Source organism: Nerophis lumbriciformis, linkage group LG15, assembly GCF_033978685.3.
Source record: "Nerophis lumbriciformis linkage group LG15, RoL_Nlum_v2.1, whole genome shotgun sequence".
NCBI classification, from domain to species: Eukaryota; Metazoa; Chordata; class Actinopteri; order Syngnathiformes; family Syngnathidae; genus Nerophis; species Nerophis lumbriciformis.
Genome location: NC_084562.2, coordinates 11418802 through 11440739, shown reverse-complemented (window position 1 = coordinate 11440739; position 21938 = coordinate 11418802). Strand labels below are relative to the sequence as shown.

At 39.0% G+C, this 21938-nt stretch overlaps 1 protein-coding gene across 1 annotated transcript in view; it reads left to right on the top strand.

Moving 5' to 3' along the window:
* Positions 1–21938, top strand: part of ddb1 (damage-specific DNA binding protein 1) — an 80033-nt gene that overhangs the window by 7885 nt on the left and 50210 nt on the right. Inside the window, exons 2-12 of the mRNA XM_061974850.2 lie at positions 2289–2437; positions 2642–2758; positions 5590–5811; positions 7924–8038; positions 8145–8242; positions 12086–12244; positions 15245–15328; positions 15512–15628; positions 16110–16212; positions 18687–18762; positions 19900–20008. Of these exons, the coding sequence (XP_061830834.1) occupies positions 2289–2437; positions 2642–2758; positions 5590–5811; positions 7924–8038; positions 8145–8242; positions 12086–12244; positions 15245–15328; positions 15512–15628; positions 16110–16212; positions 18687–18762; positions 19900–20008 (1349 nt within the window). The remainder of the gene's footprint in view (positions 1–2288; positions 2438–2641; positions 2759–5589; positions 5812–7923; positions 8039–8144; positions 8243–12085; positions 12245–15244; positions 15329–15511; positions 15629–16109; positions 16213–18686; positions 18763–19899; positions 20009–21938) is intronic.

The following is a 21938-nucleotide window of genomic DNA, read 5'->3' as shown; positions in this document are numbered from 1 at the left end:
TCCAACTGCGTGCCAATAGTTTGGCCGGCTTTCCGGATCAGTATGTCAATCCGGTTTAAGTCCCTTTTGCTGGTGCTGCTCCCCCAACAAACCACTGCAAAGTACAGGGCACTAGCCACAGACTGATAAAATATCTCCAACAGCTTGCTGCACACATTAAAATTTGACCTAGGGATAAATAGGGCGATATGGCTGAAAACTGAATCACAATATAAGTTTTGTATATTGATCGATATCGATAATTATCGATATCTTTTATGATCTGTGCAAATGCATGAAATGTTAACTTTTTTTAATTTCAAATGTAACCTTCTTCTGTTTATAATCCCCTCCGCTATCAAGGCACAAAGAAAATGTCAACACAACCATAGAAAACACTTAATCAATGTATACAAATTCGAAAATCACAGTAAACACTTTACAAAAACCTTTGTAAATTAAGGTGCAAGAATAAGAAATATATAAGAAATGCTTAATTAAGTGTAATACAGTTATTGCAAAGTGCGAAAATGTAAACAGAGAAACCTGAAAATAGCTATTTTTTTATGCAGGGTGACTGACTGCCAGCAAGTTACATGGTCTGTGTAACATTTCATTTAGTCTATTCTTATTTAACTGGAAATTAATTTATGTAGGTGGTGACTTGTCCAGGGTGTACCCCGCCTTCCGCCCGAATGCAGCTGGGATAGGCTCCAGTCACCCCTGCGACCCAGAGAGGGACAATTAATCTAAAATGGATGGATGAAGTAATTATTATTTAATTCTCTACTATGTTAGTAGTGTTTGATAGCAGAACTAAACGTAAATAAAGGACAATAGATCGCTATTGTTTTTTGTTCTTTTGTGCTTGCCATGCTTAAATATAACTACGAAGACCTGGTTGTGCAAATAAAGTAACGCTATGTTAAGTTCTAGCAATAAATATTGTAATTCTTGGTCCAATCCACTGTATATTCTGTCTTGATTTTCATAACAGAAACTACAAGCTTAGTTGTTGTGCAGGAATGCCAAGTGTTTTTTGGACACGGATGACCACATTATAACGTCTTTGGTGATATTTGTTAGCATAAAGAAAATATCCTTAATACTAATAGTAAACCAAATGAATAAATCTCTTGTAGGCTCAACAGCATATACTGAATCTAGAAAAGATTCATACTGAACAACAGGGATACATATACAGCTAAATAATGAGAAGAAATATGAACATCACACCATAAAAACAACTGCAGACTTGAATTGTAGATGTATCAAAAATCAACTGCAATCAAACTTATCATTTCTCTCGTTATGTCAATCAAAAACGATACTTAGCAATGCACAAATAAGTCCAACTTAGTTTTTCACGGATTCATGTTTATTTTTGTGGACCCTTCAGATGTAAAGACATGATGTGCCTCCAATCTTTTCTTCTGTAAATACTGTGCAACATAGTTAGCAGTAAACTCTTGGTGATAGTATCGTATTTTTCGGACTATAAGTCGCAGTTTTTTTCACAGTTTGGCCGGGCTCCAGTGCGACTTATATATGTTTTTTTCCTTTTTTATCATGCATTTTCGGCAGGTGCGACTTATACTCCGGTGCGACTTATACTCTGAAAAATACGGTAAATGGTTTCAATCTTTTATATATATTTTTTTCTTAAGATAGGAAAAATCCACTCCATCCCATTCAAAATATTTTTTTCATGATCTTCTTTATATTTTTGCTTCTAAACCTTTCAAAATAAGCCTAAATCTCCACTGGATTAAGTACATAAACAGTAGCCTAATGCGGCTTAGAAAATGTCCGGAGGTGCCTCTGGGTCAAGTGATTGCAACCTACCTATATGGAACAGATGAGGGTAGAAAAAAAAAGATGAGCGGGACAAAGAACTATGGTCCGTTTAAAAAAAATCTAAAAAACTTCCATACTGTCGAGGTGACTTTACTGGTTTCATCCACAATTTATTCGTTGTCTGCAGCACTAATTTTTGCTTACTCTTCTCACTCCATGTAGCGAATCAACAGCAAGATGGTCCAAACAAACTTGATAATTGATACTGTTATGCGATTGGCTGTTTTGTGTGTACCTCCCATTGCTCACTGATAACTTCCTGCTTTGCTCAGTTACCACACTGCGAGTGACTTTGTTCATGCAACCATCCATGGTTCATTCTTCCCGGTTTGACCCCAAAAAATGATATCAAACGTTTTATCGAACGCATTTTGTATCGATAACGTGTCTATCGCGATATATGTTGGTATCATTTTATCGACCCAGTCCTAATCCTGATGATCATTTTACAGGCCACTTCACCTCTGCAGAGGACCTCAATTTGCTTATAGCTAAAAACACAAGATTGGAGATCTATGTTGTCACAGCTGAAGGTCTCAGACCTGTCAAGGAGGTGGGCATGTATGGCAAGATCGCTGTCATGGAACTCTTTAGGCCCAAGGTATGTATTCTGGTTGCAGTTTGAGTGTTTGGTATCGGCATAATATGGCTGTGAAGTTGCTTTTGAAAGTATTTTTTTTAGTGGAAAATGTTATTGGATTACAAAATATAAAGTTCTCGAGAACAGAGAGCCAAGAATATTATAACCAAATGTGGAAGACCTGGAGTAGTTTTTGGTTCAGCACCATCTTTTATTTTTCTGCAGGGTGAAAACAAAGATCTGCTCTTCATTCTCACATCCAAGTACAATGCCTGCATCCTTGAATACAAACAGAACGGCGAGAGCATTGACATCATCACTCGCGCCCACGGAAATGTCCAGGTGGGTGAAACTCCGATGGATACAATGTTGACAAATTTGTTTCCCCTTGTCTGTTGTGTTGCAATGTTTCAAACGTTTATTGTTGTGAGGTGAGTCCTCTCAAGTTAAAAACACTCATTCTGCAACATTGGTCAAAAACTCAGGTTTTTTTCCAATATATCAATGGAAGTGGAAATAATCAATTCCAGGGTCAAACCGTCATGTCTTAAAAAATAACTCTTTGAGCTACTGTATGTTGCTAACAGCTAAAAACCCAACAAACACATAACCTCCTGTGTCGGGCTGGACGATTATGGCAAAAATAATATTCACGATTATTTTGATTGATATTGAAATCACTATCGAGAGGAGCCAGATGAGGTGGTTCGGGCATCTGGTCAGGATGCCACCCGAGCGCCTCCCTAGGAAGGTGTTTAGGGCACGTCCGACCGGTAGGAGGCCACGAGGAAGACCCAGGACACGTTGGGAAGACTATGTCTCCCGGCTGGCCTGGGAACGCCTCGGGATCCCCCGGGAGGAGCTGGACGAAGTGGCTGGGGAGAGGGAAGTCTGGGCTTCCCTGCTTAAGCTGCTGCCCCCGCGACCCGACCTCGGATAAGCAGAAGAAGATGGATGGATGGATGGATATTAATAACACAGTTATTCATTAATTTCAAAACGAAAGTATTTATCAAAACTCAACTTTTATGTATGATTGAAAAGAACAACCGGTTATAAAATAGTAAGGAATAAACAACAAGTAAAGAAATAATAATACCAACAACAATAAATTCAAAGCACAATAGCATATGAAAAAAAAAATACAGTCAGTGTGTGTGCTTTTTGTTTAATTCATAATATGTTTGTTAATGCAAAAATCTTCACATTTATTGGTACAAGAAATCTTTGGACAATTTTGACCAGTATTTTAAGTTAAAACATAATAATTGTTTGAATGTATTAACAAGTGTTTTAAGTACAATATTCTCCTTTAAGGTACTTTTTTTATTTTAGTCACACCCGATGTCGTGCATAGCGCTGTTATTGTGAAAAGGCGAAGCGTGCTGCTGTTCTGAGTTTGACGTGTGCAGACGACTTGAGGCTGTTAAAAAAGATAGCTTCTCAAGTTGCAACTGCTGTCCTGTTTGTACATTTCGATGATGTCGTTCACAACAACACAAGCATATGTGTCGTGGGTGTATGGATTGTTCTTGCTAGCTTTAGCTTTGTAGTTTAGTCACTTTTTCAAGTGGTGGTCTCCAATATGCCAAGTTAAGGACGGGGCATGAATGAGTGGTTCTGGACACGTTATTTTACCAAACCAATGTTCAATCTCACAAAGATAGCATTTCACTTACATGCCAATGTCTGTGATATTCTGCGTTTAGCAGCGGTTCCATTTTTTTGGCCAGTTTTGTGATTCCATCCTTACTTTTTTTTGTTGAGTTTAATGATTATTGATTAGCCGTACTAGTGCTGTGTCTAATAAAAAGTAGCAACCATGGTGGCATTCCAAACTTTTAGTAGTGGTCTTTTTTCAACTCATTGACCATTTAAAAAAACTGCATGCACGTTGCGCAGCCCATTAATCTTTTTTTATTATAAAATTTCTATTAAACGTCCATCCATCCATCCATTTTCTACCGCTTATTCCCTTTGGGGTCGCGGGGGTGCTGGAGCCTATCTCAGCTACAATCGGGCGGAAGGCGGGGTACACCCTGGACAAGTCGCCATCTCATCGCAGGGCCAACACAGATAGACGGACAACATTCACACTCACATTCATGAAATGTCATGTCAGTGCATGTTTCTAATGTTCGTCTGTCACTTAAAATTAGGCAGCATTATCTCATTATCTCTGTGAGGAGGCTAAGCCGGCCAACTAACATATACAGACACAAAGAAGTTTAGTCGCTGCGTAACGTAAATGTAAGGTAAAGTAGTTTAAATACTCTGGATCACCCCCAAAATCATAATAATTTGATCCAGTTTTAGACATTTTCCGAAAACTTTATTAAATTTTGCACATAGCTTTTTGAGTTAGGTTGCTAACTAATTAACCGTATTCATGCAGTAATTATACAGTAAACCCCAGTGAATACATAACCTCCTGGCAGAGGTTAATATACCGGCGCTACTGTGACTCTGTTTCCAGGAAGTAAGCGGTGTTGCCTAAAATGCAAATAATAAATGACATTTTTTCGTTAATTAAAAATGTAAACGTTATTACTAAACGCGGTTTATCATTATACAGTTTACTGTTACATCCCTAATTTTAAGAAATATAGAAATGTATCAGAGCTGTTTATCTATTTTATGGTGGTATGTAGTTAATCATAGAACTGGCACCCAATGTTATTAAAAAAGTAATGATTTTGAATGGACAATCGTTTTGAATCGAGAATCTGAATTCTGAATTGAATCATTACCCCCAAGAATCAAATGTGGTTGCCCAAAGATTCACGGCCCTACTTGACACATAACTGTGAAGGGGGCAACGTCGCTCAGATGGTAGAGCGGCTGTCCAGAAACTGGAGGGTTTTTGGTACAAATCCAACTTCCACCATCATAGTCACCGCCGTTGTGTCCTTGGGCAAGACACCTCACACACCTTGCTCCTCGTGAATCCCACGCTGGTATATAAATGTGAAGAATGAAGAGAGACACATTACCGTCAGTCTACCACATGGCAGCTGTGGCTACAAATGTAGCTTGCCACCACCATGTAAGAATATGGAGTGAATGAATAATGGGTTCTCAAGTGTAACATGCTTTGGGTCACTCGAATTAAAGCGCAATATAAATCTAATTCATTGTTATTACCAACTTCTCCACCTTAACTTTTCTTTCAGGATCGCATCGGGCGTCCCTCAGAGACAGGCATTATTGGAATTGTTGACCCAGAATGCCGTATGATTGGCCTGCGGCTATATGATGGCTTGTTTAAGGTGATCCCTTTGGATCGGGACAATCGTGAGCTTAAGGCCTTCAACATCAGACTGGAAGAGCTGCAAGTTATTGATGTCCACTTCCTCTATGGTTGCCAGGCCCCAACTGTGTGCCTCATTTACCAGGTACGCTTCGCAGAGTGCAGCTGGTGTCTCTGCAGTTCTAATATCAAATACAGTAGTACCGTACTCAACTTTTGATCTTGATTTGCTCTCTGACGGAGTTCTTAACTGAAAACACTTGTATCTCAAATCAATGTCTCTCATCGAAATAAATTGAAATCAATTTATTTGGTGCTGGGCCCACCCAAAACATGTAACTTGCCTTTTAAAAAAAAAAGTAACTTTTGGATAAGACATATTGTGTGGAAACAGTACAATATAATGTAAGGGGTGGGCAAGATGGCCTAAAAGCTATATCGCTGTATATATTGCAGCCTCTTGCATAAACAATAGACCTGTATATCACAATATATTAGTTGGCATATGAAGGATAATAGAACCATTTCAATACAGGTTACAAAGGCTCCTAATTTGGCTGCTGACATATGCAATAACATATTGTGTCATGTCTAGATGTATTATTTTGTCAAAACTATTATTAATCCACTTGCTAATTGTGTGAATGCCACAAGGAATTTACACATTTCACTGTATAATATCTGGTTTCGTTCTGCTGTAGCATGATTATATCTACACCTTTGTTAAAATGTAATAAACACGTATTCATTCTTCTGTTTGGCTAACTTAGATTAGTTTTAGGAGATACTAGAAAATGTGGTATCAGTCCAAGACAATGTAGTTACAGGGGCAGTATTGGTCCTGCCAATGTCGATACTGATACTTACATTTTTTAAGATCATTAACCGACACAATTCCATCCATCCATTTTCTACCACTTGTCCCTCTCGGGGTCAAGGGGACTCTGATTTTAAAACATTTGGTGTTTGCTCTTTATGTCCTCCTGTGTCCAGGGACTTATTTCCACAGATTGTAAACAGTTACAAAAACGACAAGAGTTTTTGATGATAAAAATATCGATCTAACCACTGTAATATCGACCATATACTGATTATTTACTTGGTATTGTTACTATCGATATTTTAATCTCCACCTTTGTTTACATTCAAGAGCTCTAGCTTGCAGTTACCATATCTTCCAGCGGTGTGTATTGTTGCATGTTTAGTTTTCCTCGCCTGGGGATGACACTTGTAAGAAAATGCCTCTATTTGCCGCCATGGAGAGGAGGATTACTGACTTAAAAGTGGCTTTGCTATATTGTAAAAGGACATTAGCTGCGAGCGAGTACGCTACTGGGTACATTAGCTTGTCAATTTGTCATTTGACACGCTACAAATTTGTTAAAGCAAGAATGTGTCATATTGCATTTTTAGAATATAGGGATAGTATTGAAAAGTATATTGTCGGGCCAAATTTATATAGTCTATATTGCGCAACTTTAAAATGTACTACTAACAAATACAATAGTTTTATGAAGGATTGTAGTAATAATGTACAGCATTTACCTTTTGAGATGCAGACTTCTACAATATCTCCTTCCACATGCTTCGGTCAAACAAACCATCAGCAACTTTTCCATTATTTCATGCATAAATGTCCATTTAGAAATTATTTTTACGTCTTTGGCTGGCATTAGACTTATCCTGCTTCAGTTTGGTGCAGACTAGCAGTGATTCGCTCGAATTGCTTCGCCACGCTGTGTCGAGTTTTTAATGTTTTTTTTAATTCTGTGAATATTATCCCCTTCTTCTCAGCACTGTCCTTTACACTCACTTTCTGACTTCTTATGTTTGGAAAACAAACGTATGTCGATCTCTAACAAAGCTAATGCTAGCGAGTAAGACCAGATGTTTTGGGCGGATTTTACAGGGTTCACTGTCATTTGCTATGCCAACTAATGGCAGGGATGCTTGGAACTCACATTTTTGCTTGCAACTTAAGGCATAACATTTAGCTGAGAGATAGTTTTTATCTCAAAACACTCTTAAGTTGAGGTACGACTGTATAACAAAGTAAACAGAAGTTTTGCAGTCATTTTCACATATCTCAAAGGTGAACGGGTAATGTAATTAAAAGGGTCAATCAAAATTGTCCAAATAGAAATATATTTGATGTTCATTCAGTAGCAGTTGTTGAAGTCTCACCAAAGTTAAGAGTAAGTGATCATGTCTTGTTATCTATAATGAAGGTGTGTCTTTCCTACATATACAACTGTAGGACCCCCAGGGACGCCATGTCAAGACGTATGAAGTTTCTCTAAGGGAAAAAGAGTTCAACAAGGGCCCTTGGAAACAGGAGAATGTAGAGGCTGAAGCATCTATGGTCATACCAGGTTTGTGGAACATTTTTTATTTCACTACTATTATGAAACCACTATCTATGGTCTCATCAGCGGCGGAAAGACTGTCTCTGACTGCATGACTGTGCTTGCATTTTAGTGCCTGAGCCTTTTGGTGGTGCTATAATCATAGGACAGGAGTCCATTTCATATCACAACGGAGACAAATATTTGGCCATTGCACCACCCACTATTAAGGTAATTGCATCTTAACGACAAACGGCAATGAGCTGAACAGATTTGTTTTTTTCTGTAAAATAAGGGTTTTTTTTGCATCATGGAAAACACAAGATCTGATGGTGTGGTTATGGATACACTATTCCGTTCATTAAACATTTCTAAAACTCAGGAATACAAATGTTATATTATTTGTCAAACTGGTTGTGATTGACACTTTGGTACTCATTTCTTTGTATTTGTATTATATTTATTTTTATTTTTTTTAAAACGTTTGACCCTCAAGGACCTCCACATCAGGTGTCTATACTTTAATAACTATATGATGAAACAAAAAATAATATAATTTATAACAAGCGTTTCAAAACTGTTTTCATCGTGGCTGCCCTCAGAGGGCTGCCCGTAACAATTTTATATATAAGTAAATATCCATCCGTCCATCCATGTGACTATTAATTAGGCTGCACAATTTCGACCCCAAAAAAAATCCTGACGTCATCGTGCTATTTGTAATAAAATTGGCTAATACAAAAGCTAAAAAAAAGTTATAAGCATTTAAAGACAAATATTTGTCTTTATTCATTTTCTATATCAACATGTCGGCCTTTTCTCATTATGCCTGTTTGCTCTATTTTTTCCATTTTTGATGATTTTTTTGTTTATACTTGTTTATTATTTCTGTAATGTGCTACACAGGTCCATAAAAAATATGTGTTAAGGGTTAATACAGGGGTGTGGTTGATATGATGTCATCATATAATTTGTATTATCTGCGATATGCATATATTAAAAAGACTTAAAAAAATGTATTATTTAGTAATAAGTAATCATTATCATTTTGCTCTATTTTTCAAATGTTGCTGTAATTGTACAATGTACTTTGTTGCGAATTTTTCAAGTTTTGAGAGACTTCTTAAATCATTTAAGTGATTTTTGGTTTATTAAAATTCAGCAACAAATATAGCATCTTTTTCTGGCGGTATTGGAGACTGTATTCGTGTTTCGAGGCTCTTTACTTCTGTCGCTACATGCCTGCGACAAACAGCGAGCGCTGCAGCGAGCCTCACTAACGTAACACTTGCTATGCACTTCTGCTGCAACTGCATTTTCTCTCCTTAAAAGCCGCCTCTGTCCGTGATCCCAAACAAACTGTCTGTGCCTGAAAGTGGATTGGCTGAGAATGAGGAAGTGTTTTTGTGTGTCCGGGGTACTACGGAGGCAAAAGTTTGTGCCGAAAGTAAAACCTTTTGCATTGGGCCTGTTGTTATAATAGGATTGCCAATAAAAGTTAAAAATAGCGTCTGACTTTGTTGGACTTCTTCTGGAGGCTACAATGCATTATATTACTTTAATTTGTTTTCATTATTTACATTATTTTTAAGCTTTGATTTTGCTGTGGCGATGTGCCACGTTTAGTTACATTAAGGGGAAACCCTACATTTAGTAGGAAAATTAAGTAATTTATTGACACGCTTTATTTTCATGTTTTTGCAGGGCGCATAAAACGATGTAGCGGGCCAGATATGGCACACGGGACATGAGTTTGACCTGTGAATTATTATATAGATGATTTATTAAATAGCTATGACCTGTTGAAAGGGAATGGTAAAATAGAAAGTATTCTAATAATTTCTTTCAGGCAACATAGTTGAAGGACAGCCTTTAAAAGTGAAGCAGACTCATGCTGGATGAGTTTATTATATGAAACTATTCTTTTATCTGGTTTGTTCTTCTGTCACAACAGACAGGAAATGCTCCCCAGGCAAAAGTTTTAAAATTAAACAACAGGGACTAGCTACAAACTTTTTACAATTCTAACTCCATGTGGACAGAACCTTTTGATATTTGTTTCTCCAGTGTTACCTATCAACTATCTGTTCGGTTCATAGAGGTGAGTTTTATTCGAAGAGTGTACAGTGTGCAGGATGCTGTAAGGAGCCAGTAGAAAGGTGCATGTGTGCCATGTCAAGAACTACACGTCTGCGGAAGTCTACAGGTGGTAGATCCACTATTTTCACTGCAATGGTCTCACAGGGGTGTTTACAGCTTGACCTTGCCAAACCAGTGCAGAGGGAGCCGAATTGTAGATAAGCATTGTTTTGGTTAGTGCGAGCAGACACATTCCAATGGTTTGGCTGCTCTCGTTGTCCGTGCTGGCTCTCAAATCGATCCTAATTTCGCCTTGGAAAGCAAAATGCTTCTCAGAGATAATATCCGGTTTGTGATTCAGTTCATTGCAAAGGTCTATTAAGGCATAGATAGTGGACGAGTTTGGTGTGGAAGAGCTTGACCATGCCCCGCAGAACTTTGATCCCAACACTTATGGGATGAACTAGAATAGAAACTGAGAGGGACTCAACATCCTTGGTCTCACAAATGTTTTTCTGCATGTTTTGACAAAAATGTCCCGACAAAAAATGTTCTCCCAGATAAGTAGAAACTGTTATACCTAGGGTATCATTGACATATTATTCGATACTGCATTAGTAGTTTTGAAATAATGCCGGTGCTTAAATAATGCCTGAACCGAGGAATAAAAGGGACTTACGAAGATTTTCCTCTTTTCTGACTTATAGATGTTGTTACAATGTTTGATGCTTGTGTTAAACAATGCCAAAGTGTCATGTCATATCATTAGTTCATGTATTTTGGCATGAGCCTGCACGCAGTTTTGGATGCCCCTGAATGTGTCTTTTTTTTTTTAAGCACGCTATGATGTCACAGTGTGACAGAAGTACAAATGTTAGCATCCAAGTTAGGGTTGCAACAAACAACTATTTTGATAGTAGACTAGTCACCGAGTATCTTTATGATTAGCTGAATAATTACATTATAAAGTATACACCTATTAAGCCATCCACTTTTAAATTTAGCTTCAGAAATGTTGGGGCATGTGCTAACTAAAAAAAAAAAAGATGACTACTTCATTCAGAAATGTTTATTCAGTAACTGCTCATTGGGCTGTTACAAAAATAATAACTGTATTAAATGTTTGTTTACTTTAAAGCAATGACAGGCAAAGTGCCAATAAAAAAAATGTATGTATGAATTTGCATGGAAACAAAGAACAGTCAGTATAGCACCAATACAAACCAACACAACAATTCAACTATCTACTATAAATGTCTAGCTTCCTCAAAAATAAAATAGCATTTTTTTATGTGTTTAGAAAGATGCACACGGGTGTAGCCAATTTTTTTTCTTTCTGTTGCTGCTAGTCACCTGTTGCGCTGACTTGCTCATGTTGGTTTTTTGTTTTGTTTGGAAGAACACGAGCAATGACATGTGATTTTTCTAACCAATGTTAGACCACGTTTGTTCGTTAAATCCATAGACGAGAGCTGTGTATTAATTGAGTAAAATTAAGATAGTGTAGCGACATGCTTGTGTTGTATTGCTGATGTTCACAATTCCGGTGTTCATTAATGCACCTCGCACTGAATGTGATTGGTGGATATTAAGCAACTGTTTTTTGTTGGTGTGGAGGGCGTCGGACAAACGTGTGTGTGAGATTGGAACTGAGCAGTGAACACTCATGTTGGCATGTTAAAGCGGCCAATGAAGTTTAGAATTACGGTCGGACTCTGTGCGTCACCGATAGTTCATTTGTTTTTTGGTCTGGTTACTACTTTTTGGAATGCTTTGAAAACGAGTTTCAGTACGCATCCCTAGTTATAACTGCAATCGGTGGAAACTATCTCCATTTTTTTATTCATAATAGTTTCTGCCCGTGTCCAAATATTTATGTTCATATTTTATAGTATATGCCTCGGTTGTATGTGACAAATCACTGTTATGGTCATGATTTTTCATGACTCAAATCTTTAGCTTTAATAACATGACCTCTTTGTGTTGGATTTGCAGCAAAGCACCATTGTCTGTCACAACCGAGTGGACCCTAACGGATCACGCTACCTGCTGGGAGATATGGATGGCCGCCTTTTCATGTTGCTGCTGGAGAAGGAGGAACTAATGGATGGAACGGTTGCACTTAAAGACTTGCATGTGGAATTGTTAGGAGAGGTACACCTTTTTTAATCATATTTTGTTATTTAATATCCATCCTACTTCACTGTTGGCCCACCTGCCTCTTCCCTGACATTTTCCCCATTTTGAACTTGCATGGTTACCCTGTCTCTGTCTTGTGTCTTCTCCAGCATTCTTTTTGTCCCAGGCCCCCTTTGCTACTATAGACATTTAGTGTTTTATAGTCTTGACAGGACCTAATGGATCCTTCTACACTTGTATAGCGGATGCAACAAATCATCCTATCTCTTCGTCTGCTTGCCTGGGTGTCACTTATCAATTTAAAAGTGTTTTAGACAACTGCTTCACATCAATACTAGTCTTGAAAGCCAAATCTCATGTGAAAAGCAGACACCTTTTGGCTTGCAACACCTTTCTCTTAATGATCTGCCAAAGAGAAGAGTAAATGGTGTTTTCGCAATTCCTCTGAGTGATACTGGAGCTTGAAACTGCCAAGGAAACTGCTATTGCTGGGCAGGGGACGGATTGCTTTATTGTTGGGACCTGTCCGCTCATCTAAACGGCAGCAGCATTATCATGCATCATGAAAATGAGGTCGATCTTCAGTCAATTCCACACAGACAGTGTATAGCCATTTGCACGCTGGAACAGCTTAATTGCTGGCACTTTTGACAATTACTGCCAATGTTCAAGTGTAACCTCAATTTACAAACTTGAGTGTTTTTCCAACATGGTTTGTAATCGAAAAGTTTGTATAGTGAAAGCAAGTTCCCTATAAGAAACAATGCAACCATGAATAATTGGTTCTAGCCTCGACAAAAGTCTGTATTTTAGTAAAAGAACCCACAATTTGAAGACACCATATTGTGTATATATATACCGTATTTTCCGCACTATAAGCCGCCCCGGGTTTTTAGCCGCACCTTCAATGAATGGCATATTTCAAAACTTTGTCCACCTATAAGCCGCCCCGGACTATAAGCCGCGCCTACGCTGCGCTAAAGGGAATGTCAAAAAAACAGTCAGATAGGTCAGTCAAACTTTAATAATATATTAAAAACCAGCGTTCTAACAACTCTGTCCCAAAATGTACGCAAATGTGCAATCACAAACATAGTAAAATTCAAAATAGTGCAGAGCAATAGCGACATAATGTTGCTCGAACGTTAATGTCACAACACACAAAATAAACATAGCGCTCACTTTCTGAAGTTATTCTTCATTCGTAAATCCTTCGAATTCTTCGTCTTCGGTGTCCAAATTGAAAAGTTGGGCAAATGTGGGATCCAAAATGGCCGGTTCCGTCTCGTCGAAGTCATCGGAGTCAGTGTCACTGTTGTCCAGCAGTTCTGTGAATCCTGCCTTCCGGAAAGCTCGGACCACAGTTGTGACCGAAATATCTGCCCAGGCATTTACGATCCACTGGCAGATGTTGGCGTCGTCTGGCGCTGTCTCCCTGTCTTAGTGAAGGTGATGTTGGCGTCGTCTGGCGCTGTCTCCCTGTCTTAGTGAAGGTGTGTTCGCCTTCTGTCATCCACTGTTCCCACGCAGTTAACAGTCTAGCTTCGAATGCCCTGTTGACACCAATATGTAGCGGCTGGAGGTCTTTTGTCAATCCACCCGGAATGACGGCGAGTATTGAATTAAGCGCGTAAGCGTGTCTCTTAATGTGATGTTATGAGCTAGCAAATATAACAACTACACTACCCAGCATGCAACGATAGTGACGAGCATGCGCGGTAGCCCTGAGAAGCGTTGTATGCTGGCAGTTAGAATGTGGTTATGAGCACGCTGTGAGTAAACGTTGAGAACTCAGTTAACACGCCTCGTCTGCATTATTTATAATTAGACAGACAACACACTTAATAGGAGCCATTTTGGGGTCTTTACATAAACACACAAATGGAAATGAAACGTCACATATCCCAGCATGCACCGCGCACTTCTTCTTCTTCCGGGGGCGGGTGGTTGCTTACAGTAGAAGAAGAAGCGCTTCCTGTTCTATGGGGGCGGGTGCTTACCTTGGCGGTTGCTTGCGTAGAAGAAGAAGCGCTTCCTGTTCTACCGGGAAAAAAGATGGCGGCTGTTTACCGAAGTTGCGAGACCGAAACTTTATGAAAATGAATCTTAATATTTATCCATATATAAAGCGCACCGGGTTAAAAGCCGCACTGTCAGCTTTTGAGTAAATTTGTGGTTTTTAGGTGCGGCTAATGGTGCGGAAAATACGGTATATATCTTTCAACAATCCCTTTATGATCAAAATAACACAATAACGTCAAGCTATACTGTCAACACACACACACACTCCCAAAAGTCCCTTTGGTGCTCTCAAAAACGTTAACAACCATGTTGCTACAATAATAACAAAAAAAGTTAAAGTAAATTAATTTTTACCTTGCTGTCTGCGAACGGCAGACAACGTGCTATCAGAGGCCGAGAAAGGAGGGCAGGCAGAGAGAGGAGGCCGTAAGAGGTGGGGAAGTTTGTGTGGATTCCCTCTCCTCTCAAAGTCTAAGTCCACAGCGAATCCCTCCTTCTTTCCAGGCTGGTTTGTTGGCTTTTTTTAAGCCATATTGAGTAAGCAAAATAGACAAAAGGAAACACACTGAGAACAGGCGACTGCTTTAGCAGGATATGACGCGGGGAGCTGCGCCTCTCCAAAATGGCCACACCCCGTGTGTGCTGTACAACACAGGAAATTATGTCATCATAATGGCACACAAACTTAATTAATGAAGCGTTCGTACACCGAACCATGGTTCGCACACAGGCATATCTGGCTCGATCTAAATTTTCGCAAACCAAACAAAGTGTAAATCGAGGTTCTACTGTATTTGAAATACAATAAAAACATTTACATTTTTATTAAAGGCATCTAACTAGAAGTAAGTCCAAGACTCTTTTATAACACGCTATTGGGTTTATTTTATACTGTACATCATTAGCTATTTAAAGGGGTTTTATACACATGTAGTTGAAATCTTAGTACCGTATATGTAAGAAATTGAGGTGTTGTGTTTTCTTCACTGACAGACATCCATTGCTGAGTGTTTGACCTACTTGGATAACGGTGTGGTCTTTGTGGGTTCCAGGCTGGGTGACTCCCAATTGGTAAAGGTGAGGAAATACTCCTTTTGTTCCGGGACCATTAATATTGGAACTATAACAACTAAATGCAGTGGAAAAACTGGAACTAATACTGTCTAGTCACATGAAATGCTGAATGTGCCTTAGTGCAGTCATGCAAGCTTTTTCACAACTTTGCCTTCTTACAAAAGCTCTGTTTTTTTCTCGCTACAGCTAAATGTGGACAGCAATGACCAGGGCTCATATGTGGCTGTCATGGAGACTTTCACCAATTTGGGGCCCATTGTGGATATGTGTGTGGTAGACTTGGAGAGACAAGGCCAAGGCCAGGTGAATGCTCACTTTTGTATTGCTTATACATTTTGCTTGAAGGTTATATTCACACAAACACAGATATTTAAAAAAAATACACATTTCCCTACTTCTAGTGTTAAAAACAATCAACTACCACACGTGGCGTTTCTAAACAATGTCCATGCAAAAATGCATTTACAGGCTTTCATGCACATAATGTTCAATCAGAAGCTCAAAAAAAGCAGCCACAGCTGACTTGGCGATATAACGTCTCTGTTTATCAAATGTACTGAAAAAAAAGTCATTTTGTTGTACTTTTTAAGTGCAATGACAATAAAGTTCCATCCATCCATACAGTGATATATTAGATGTACAATGATGTGTACATTATCTTTAAAATCAGTGCACTTTTACACAGATCCTAAGAGGCATCATTAATGTTGTCACACCTAGTACTTCATAATATGTTTGGTTGTTTTTCTAATGTATGATTTTTCTTTTCCTTTGCCGCTGTCAGCTGGTTACATGCTCAGGTGCATTCAAGGAAGGGTCTCTTCGGATCATCCGCAATGGCATTGGAATTCATGAGCATGCCAGCATTGACCTGCCAGGAATCAAAGGTGTGTGTGTCTGTGTGTTTCATCACCTCCCACTCAAGCCTCGACTTTATCGAGGTCTTAGTCTTGTATGGCGTCACATTAGTGCCAAAAATCCGAGCGCATAAAAACTGTTATCGCGCGCTGATTCTCCACTTCGTGCGCGCGCGCGACACCCTTTTGTGCGCGCGTGGTGCCTTTTTGCGCGCGCGCCGTCTCGGTCTGTGCGCTGTCATGTTTCGTTTTGGCACTTTGGGGGCGGGTATGCTTAGACGGCCCCTTTCTTTCTGATTGGTCAGGCGAAAAATGCTCAGAGCCAATCAGAAGTATAGCAGGGCGGGTCATCGTCAATATGTATCAAGATTTACGGAGGAAGAAGTGGATAAAAAAATGTCACGCGCTGATGAAGGTTATTTCATACCACATAAACACAATACAAGGTAATACAAAATGTGACCCAAATAAATAATAAGACAACATACACCATAATCACATCTTTGAGCCAGAACTGGTCCACCAGCAATAACATCCAACCATAACATTATTTTATATTTTCACTTCTTCTTGAACATTTGTTTTCTAATTTATGGAATTTCTTTTGATTCAGCCATAAAATTAATGAAATAATCTTTGAATTTTGTTTTTAAAATGTTAAAAATAGCCTTTTAATAATGTATTCTGAAACAGTTTAAAATAATCAGAGAACTGACTAACACTGACCCTACACAACTTTGTTGCACAATTAAGTCTTTTTTTTTTTAAAGCGAAAGAGGTAATTTCAACAGGTACAGCATCCTATGTCATATCTACAGGTAATAAGATTTGTAACAAGGCAAACCGTTTGTAAATTGGTCGAAAATTGAGCAAGTTATGGTAATTTAATTAGTACATGTACCATTGACATCAATGTATTGATAGAGGCTAGCTGTCCGAGGTAAGATGGCTACAACGTTGCTACGCTGGAGAATTATTGGTCATATGAAAAATGCTCAGAGCCAATCAGAAAGGAGGGGCCGTCTAAGCATACCCGCCCCAAAGTGCCAAAAAGAAACATGACAGCGCGAGGAGAGATGCCACGAGTACCGGTACACAGAAAGCGCACAGACCGAGACGGCGCGCACGCAGAAAGGCACCGCGCGCGCGCAAAAAGGCACCACGCGCGTGCAAAAGGGTGTCGCGCGCGCACGAAGTGGAGAATCAGCGCGTGATAACAGTTTTTATGCGCTTGGATTTTTGGCACTAATGTGACGCCATAGTCTTGCCCTTACTTGGCTGTCGAACCATATGAACTTGCAACATTTTTTATTGTTTTTTTTTTGTTTGTTTGTATCACCTGGCCAAAACACCAGCTGTTGCCCATCCATCCTCAGTATCTGAGTGTTAAGAGGTGGCTTTGATGCCATAGGCCTTTGGGTTATAGTTTTGAAATAGCTGGAAATTTGCCATGACTATATTTGAAACCGTTTCCTTTCATTTGATAAACCGGCACCATTGCTGGTGAGTGCCACATGTGGCTATTCAGACTAATAAGGGTAATGATGTTTAACATGACATCTAAAAGCCTTTAACGGTCTCGGTCTTTACGGTCTTGTAAAGTCACCAAGGTCACAATGTCAGCCATTGACCCCTTGGACAATCCACCATGTGACACAACCTATCAAGAATCACGACTGAGACCCTGTCATAAGAATGGCCCCTTGGTGGCGTATTGCTGATAAATTTAGCTTGGAGGCAGCATTTCTTAGCTTTCATATGAAATGTTTAAGCTGTCCCTTTTGCTCAATGTTTACCTCTGCTGTCTTAATAACAATGAACATCCCTCTCTATCCACATTTTATTGAACAACAAGATGTCATATGCCTTAAACAACAAACCATGTCAAAAGTGTCCACAATATTGCCGCAGGTTTCCAGGAAAAGGAGCACAGGAAAGCTTCACCACATCGTGTGTTCAGGGAGGCTATTCCACTTTGATGTATTGGGCTCCTTTACTGCTCTGTAAAATCATCAGTCTTCTTTGACTGCAGCGGATGACCCTCTCTCATGTCGTTGCACTTGTTAAACTGTTCGGTGTTTCATAACCCAGCACAGTACAGAGACAGTCCAATTGCCTACATGTCAAGTGTCAGCGTGAACATTCCTGTCATGTGTTAATTACGGCAGACATGTCTTAATCCCAGAGACTAGGCTTCTTTGTCAGGACATTGTTGTAACACTTAAATGAGCCAAACAGGCCAGTTAAGGTCTCCTTGCACTTGTAATGCTTCAGTTGTTTATTGATCAGCTTTGCCCTAAAAGTCTTTGCTGCTGCCTCCCACCTCCGGATGAGACCGTTATTCACTTAACAAATCAATGGCGGTCTGAGACCAATAGGTAAGCCTTAGCCTAAAAAGTGAACGTTAGAACAAAGAAAAAAATATTAAGTCACCCACTGAATTTTGTACCTCTCCCTTTTGTAAAGCTAGTAATGTTCACACTTTCTCTTGAAATGGCTTCCAGGTTTGTGGCCTCTGCGCTCCGAAGCAGGCAGAGAGACAGATGACATGCTGGTGTTGTCCTTCGTTGGTCAGACACGGTAAGTGATTGCAGTGGAGCATCTTAGATACTGCTGATCTTAGGCCTGGGCTATATGGCCTGAAAATAAAATCTCAAGATTTTTTCACCAAAAAATTGATTTCCGACTTTTTTCTCTACGTTTTAAAGCAACCAGTGAGTACAAATGAAAGAGATCATTCAAAACAATGTTTTCTTTAATTTGATCAAAAACTAGTAGTTTGAAATGATACTGCATATGCATACACTGCATCTTACTCTTAGCAAAATTCTAAAATGAATTGTTTGTTTTTAGAACAGATATAAATTGTACTTTTTATTAAACAATTTTCAGAAATCTCAATTAAGAGCTTCTTATGGAAATAAATATTCCTGTCTTAAGTACTTCAGTAAACAAAAATGTAGCATTGCACATTGCATGCAAATAAATAATATCCAACATTGAGATGAATAAAGTTCACACTTAACATTTCTTTTATGAATAAAATATTTCTGTAAATAAAAATGTAGTATTTGTACATTGTATGCAACTAAATAATGAAGTAAAACAATGAGAGGTCTATAGTATATTCGGTAAGTGGATAAATGCAGGCCTTTTCATTCACACATCTTGGCAATGTGCAGAGCAACTGCTTTAGTGATTGTTCTCCACTGTGCTTCTGTAACATCATACATGCCTGGTGTAAATGATTCCACCACAGTAAGCTGCTTTTTAGCCAGAGTTTGTTTGTTGTTATGTTTTTGTTCGCTTCGTGAAGAGTTGCATTTCCTGCACTCGACAGAAGGCTTCCGTTTCAGGTTCTGGAATAAGTTTGTTGTGCTGCTGCCTTTTTTAAATAAACTTTGCAGCGTGCAGTCATATGTACCACGTCTGTTGCCCGAAAACCAAAGCAATGACGACACTTTTCTATTCTTTGGAACAATCGTCTCACTCTCGTTAGCTTTTGCATGAGCCTTTTTTTGCTCGGCGTGCCGCTAAGGAGGACGGTGGAAGCTACGAAAGCCCTTGTGGGCAAAAAGTGTGCCGGAGCAGGAGGAGAAAAAAAATGGTTTATTTTTTATTTTTTAAATCTTCTGCAACATAAAACTCAGAATTTATTGATAAAGTCTATGTATCGCTCAGGCCTAGCTGATCTTAAAGAGTGTTTTTTTTTAATAGTGTGCTGATGCTGAGCGGCGAGGAGGTTGAAGAGACAGATCTTCCAGGCTTTGTGGACAACCAACAGACGTTTTATTGTGGCAATGTTGCACACCAGCAGCTGATTCAGGTTTGTATCCATCCACTTACCACCATTGCATGCACGTGCCAGACTTAAGCACTCTTTACCAAAACATACCTTGTTTGGGGGACTTCAACTCTTTCTTGATGTTCATGAATATTGCAGAATTTTAAAATTGAGAATTTTTTAATAAGCAAAGACGTTGACGGAAAGCATGGCTAAAAATTATTAGGTGAAAAGTGATTAGCCCATCCCAAAATAGCATTTTGTAATTGGTGGATGTCGATTGTTATTTGTAATATTTAGGCAATCTATGATTTACATTATTTCAACCTAACGTGGAAACACCCACTTATACTATTTACTGTTGATTCAAATCAACTTGCTTAGCAAAATACTTGAAACAAATACATAATGACTCCCTATTGGTATACAGTAAACATTATTGTCAAAATACATAAATCTAATTGTAGTAGAGATAGTAGTTGGCTGTCTTCGATTAAGGATTTTCATAGTCGATTCTAAATTGCCCCTAGTGTGCGAATGTGGGTGTGAATGATTGTAATTGTCTATCTCTGTTGGCCCTGCGATCCCAAGAGGGATAGATGGATAAATCTAATTTGTAAAATTTTCTCACACACACACACACACACTAGGTGTGGTGAAATTTGTCCTCTGCATTTGACCCATCCCCTTGTTCGCCTTCTGGGAGGTGCGGCAGCAGTGGCCGCGCCCGGGAATCATTTTTGGTGATTTAACCCCCAATTCCGACCCTTGACGCTGAGTGCCAAGCAGGGAGGTAATGAGTCCCATTTTTATAGTCTTTGGTATGACTCGGCCGGGGTTTGTACTCACGACCTACCGATCTCAGGGCGGACACTCTAACCACAAAGCCACTGAGTAGAAGATGGTGCTATGTAGTAGTGTATATTGATTGGTCAGTAGGAGTCAGTAATGTCACATGGATGTAGTTTCGCACGTTTAGCTCAGGCATGTGAAATCCGCCATTTTAAGCATTAATTTTTGCGTCTAAATATCACAAAAAAAAAATACAATCCAACAAAATGTGTTAACCGCTCGCCTCAGCTGTAGGTACTTGTTCCTCTTGCCTAAACGGCGCACTGAGTTGCAGGACGGGGAGACAATCTCAGGAGCACCGAAACGAGCTTGCTAGTTAGCCTAACATCTAGCCAGCTTACTTGTTGTCGCCTCCATTCGCTCTCCGAGCCACAACATTTGACAGCTGTCTTCTTTGCTGCTTATCATATTTGGATTATTACAATCCAAACCCTGTTAGTTTCGAACCAGTTGTAGTTCCAGAGTATTTATTAGTAGCCAATGAAAAGGTGTGTTTTTGACGTGACTGATGTAAACAGAGGTCACAACACTGGAAGAATTACCCGAGGGTGCGTGGCTACAGGATATAGTTGCCAAATGGGAAATGTTTTCTGAGTTCATTGCATGCATCTTACAAAATGTTACATTACATTTTAAATGATAACCATTTGAGTAAATGATCCATATAAAATACTACACATTCTGAGACATGTGTCTAAAAGACAGCCAAAAGAGGTTGAGAAATAATGTGAAGGTAAAATATTGTGTAGAAATGCACTGAAAGCAAATGTAGTTTTCATTTTCAAAAAATGTTTCCAGGTGTTGCGTGGCAGCACTTTGTGCAAATTAAAATATTCCTCTTTTTTAAAACAATTGTCTTTTTTTCTCAAAGCGTGCTCACATCCCTGATACCTCAATATTCCAAAGTTGATAAATATATATTTCTAATTTAGTCTTTTAGTAAAGTGAACAAAATAAATATCTATTTTGCACCTACTAAAACAAAATGCTAAAGTAGAATTTGTGAGCTACTCGGCTCTGGTGCGCAGTGGCCAAGAAGAAATCAAACTTGACTAAATAGAGGAAGTAAAAGTTGACAACATTTCTGTATGTGAATTAGCAGAAACATGATTATCTTTGC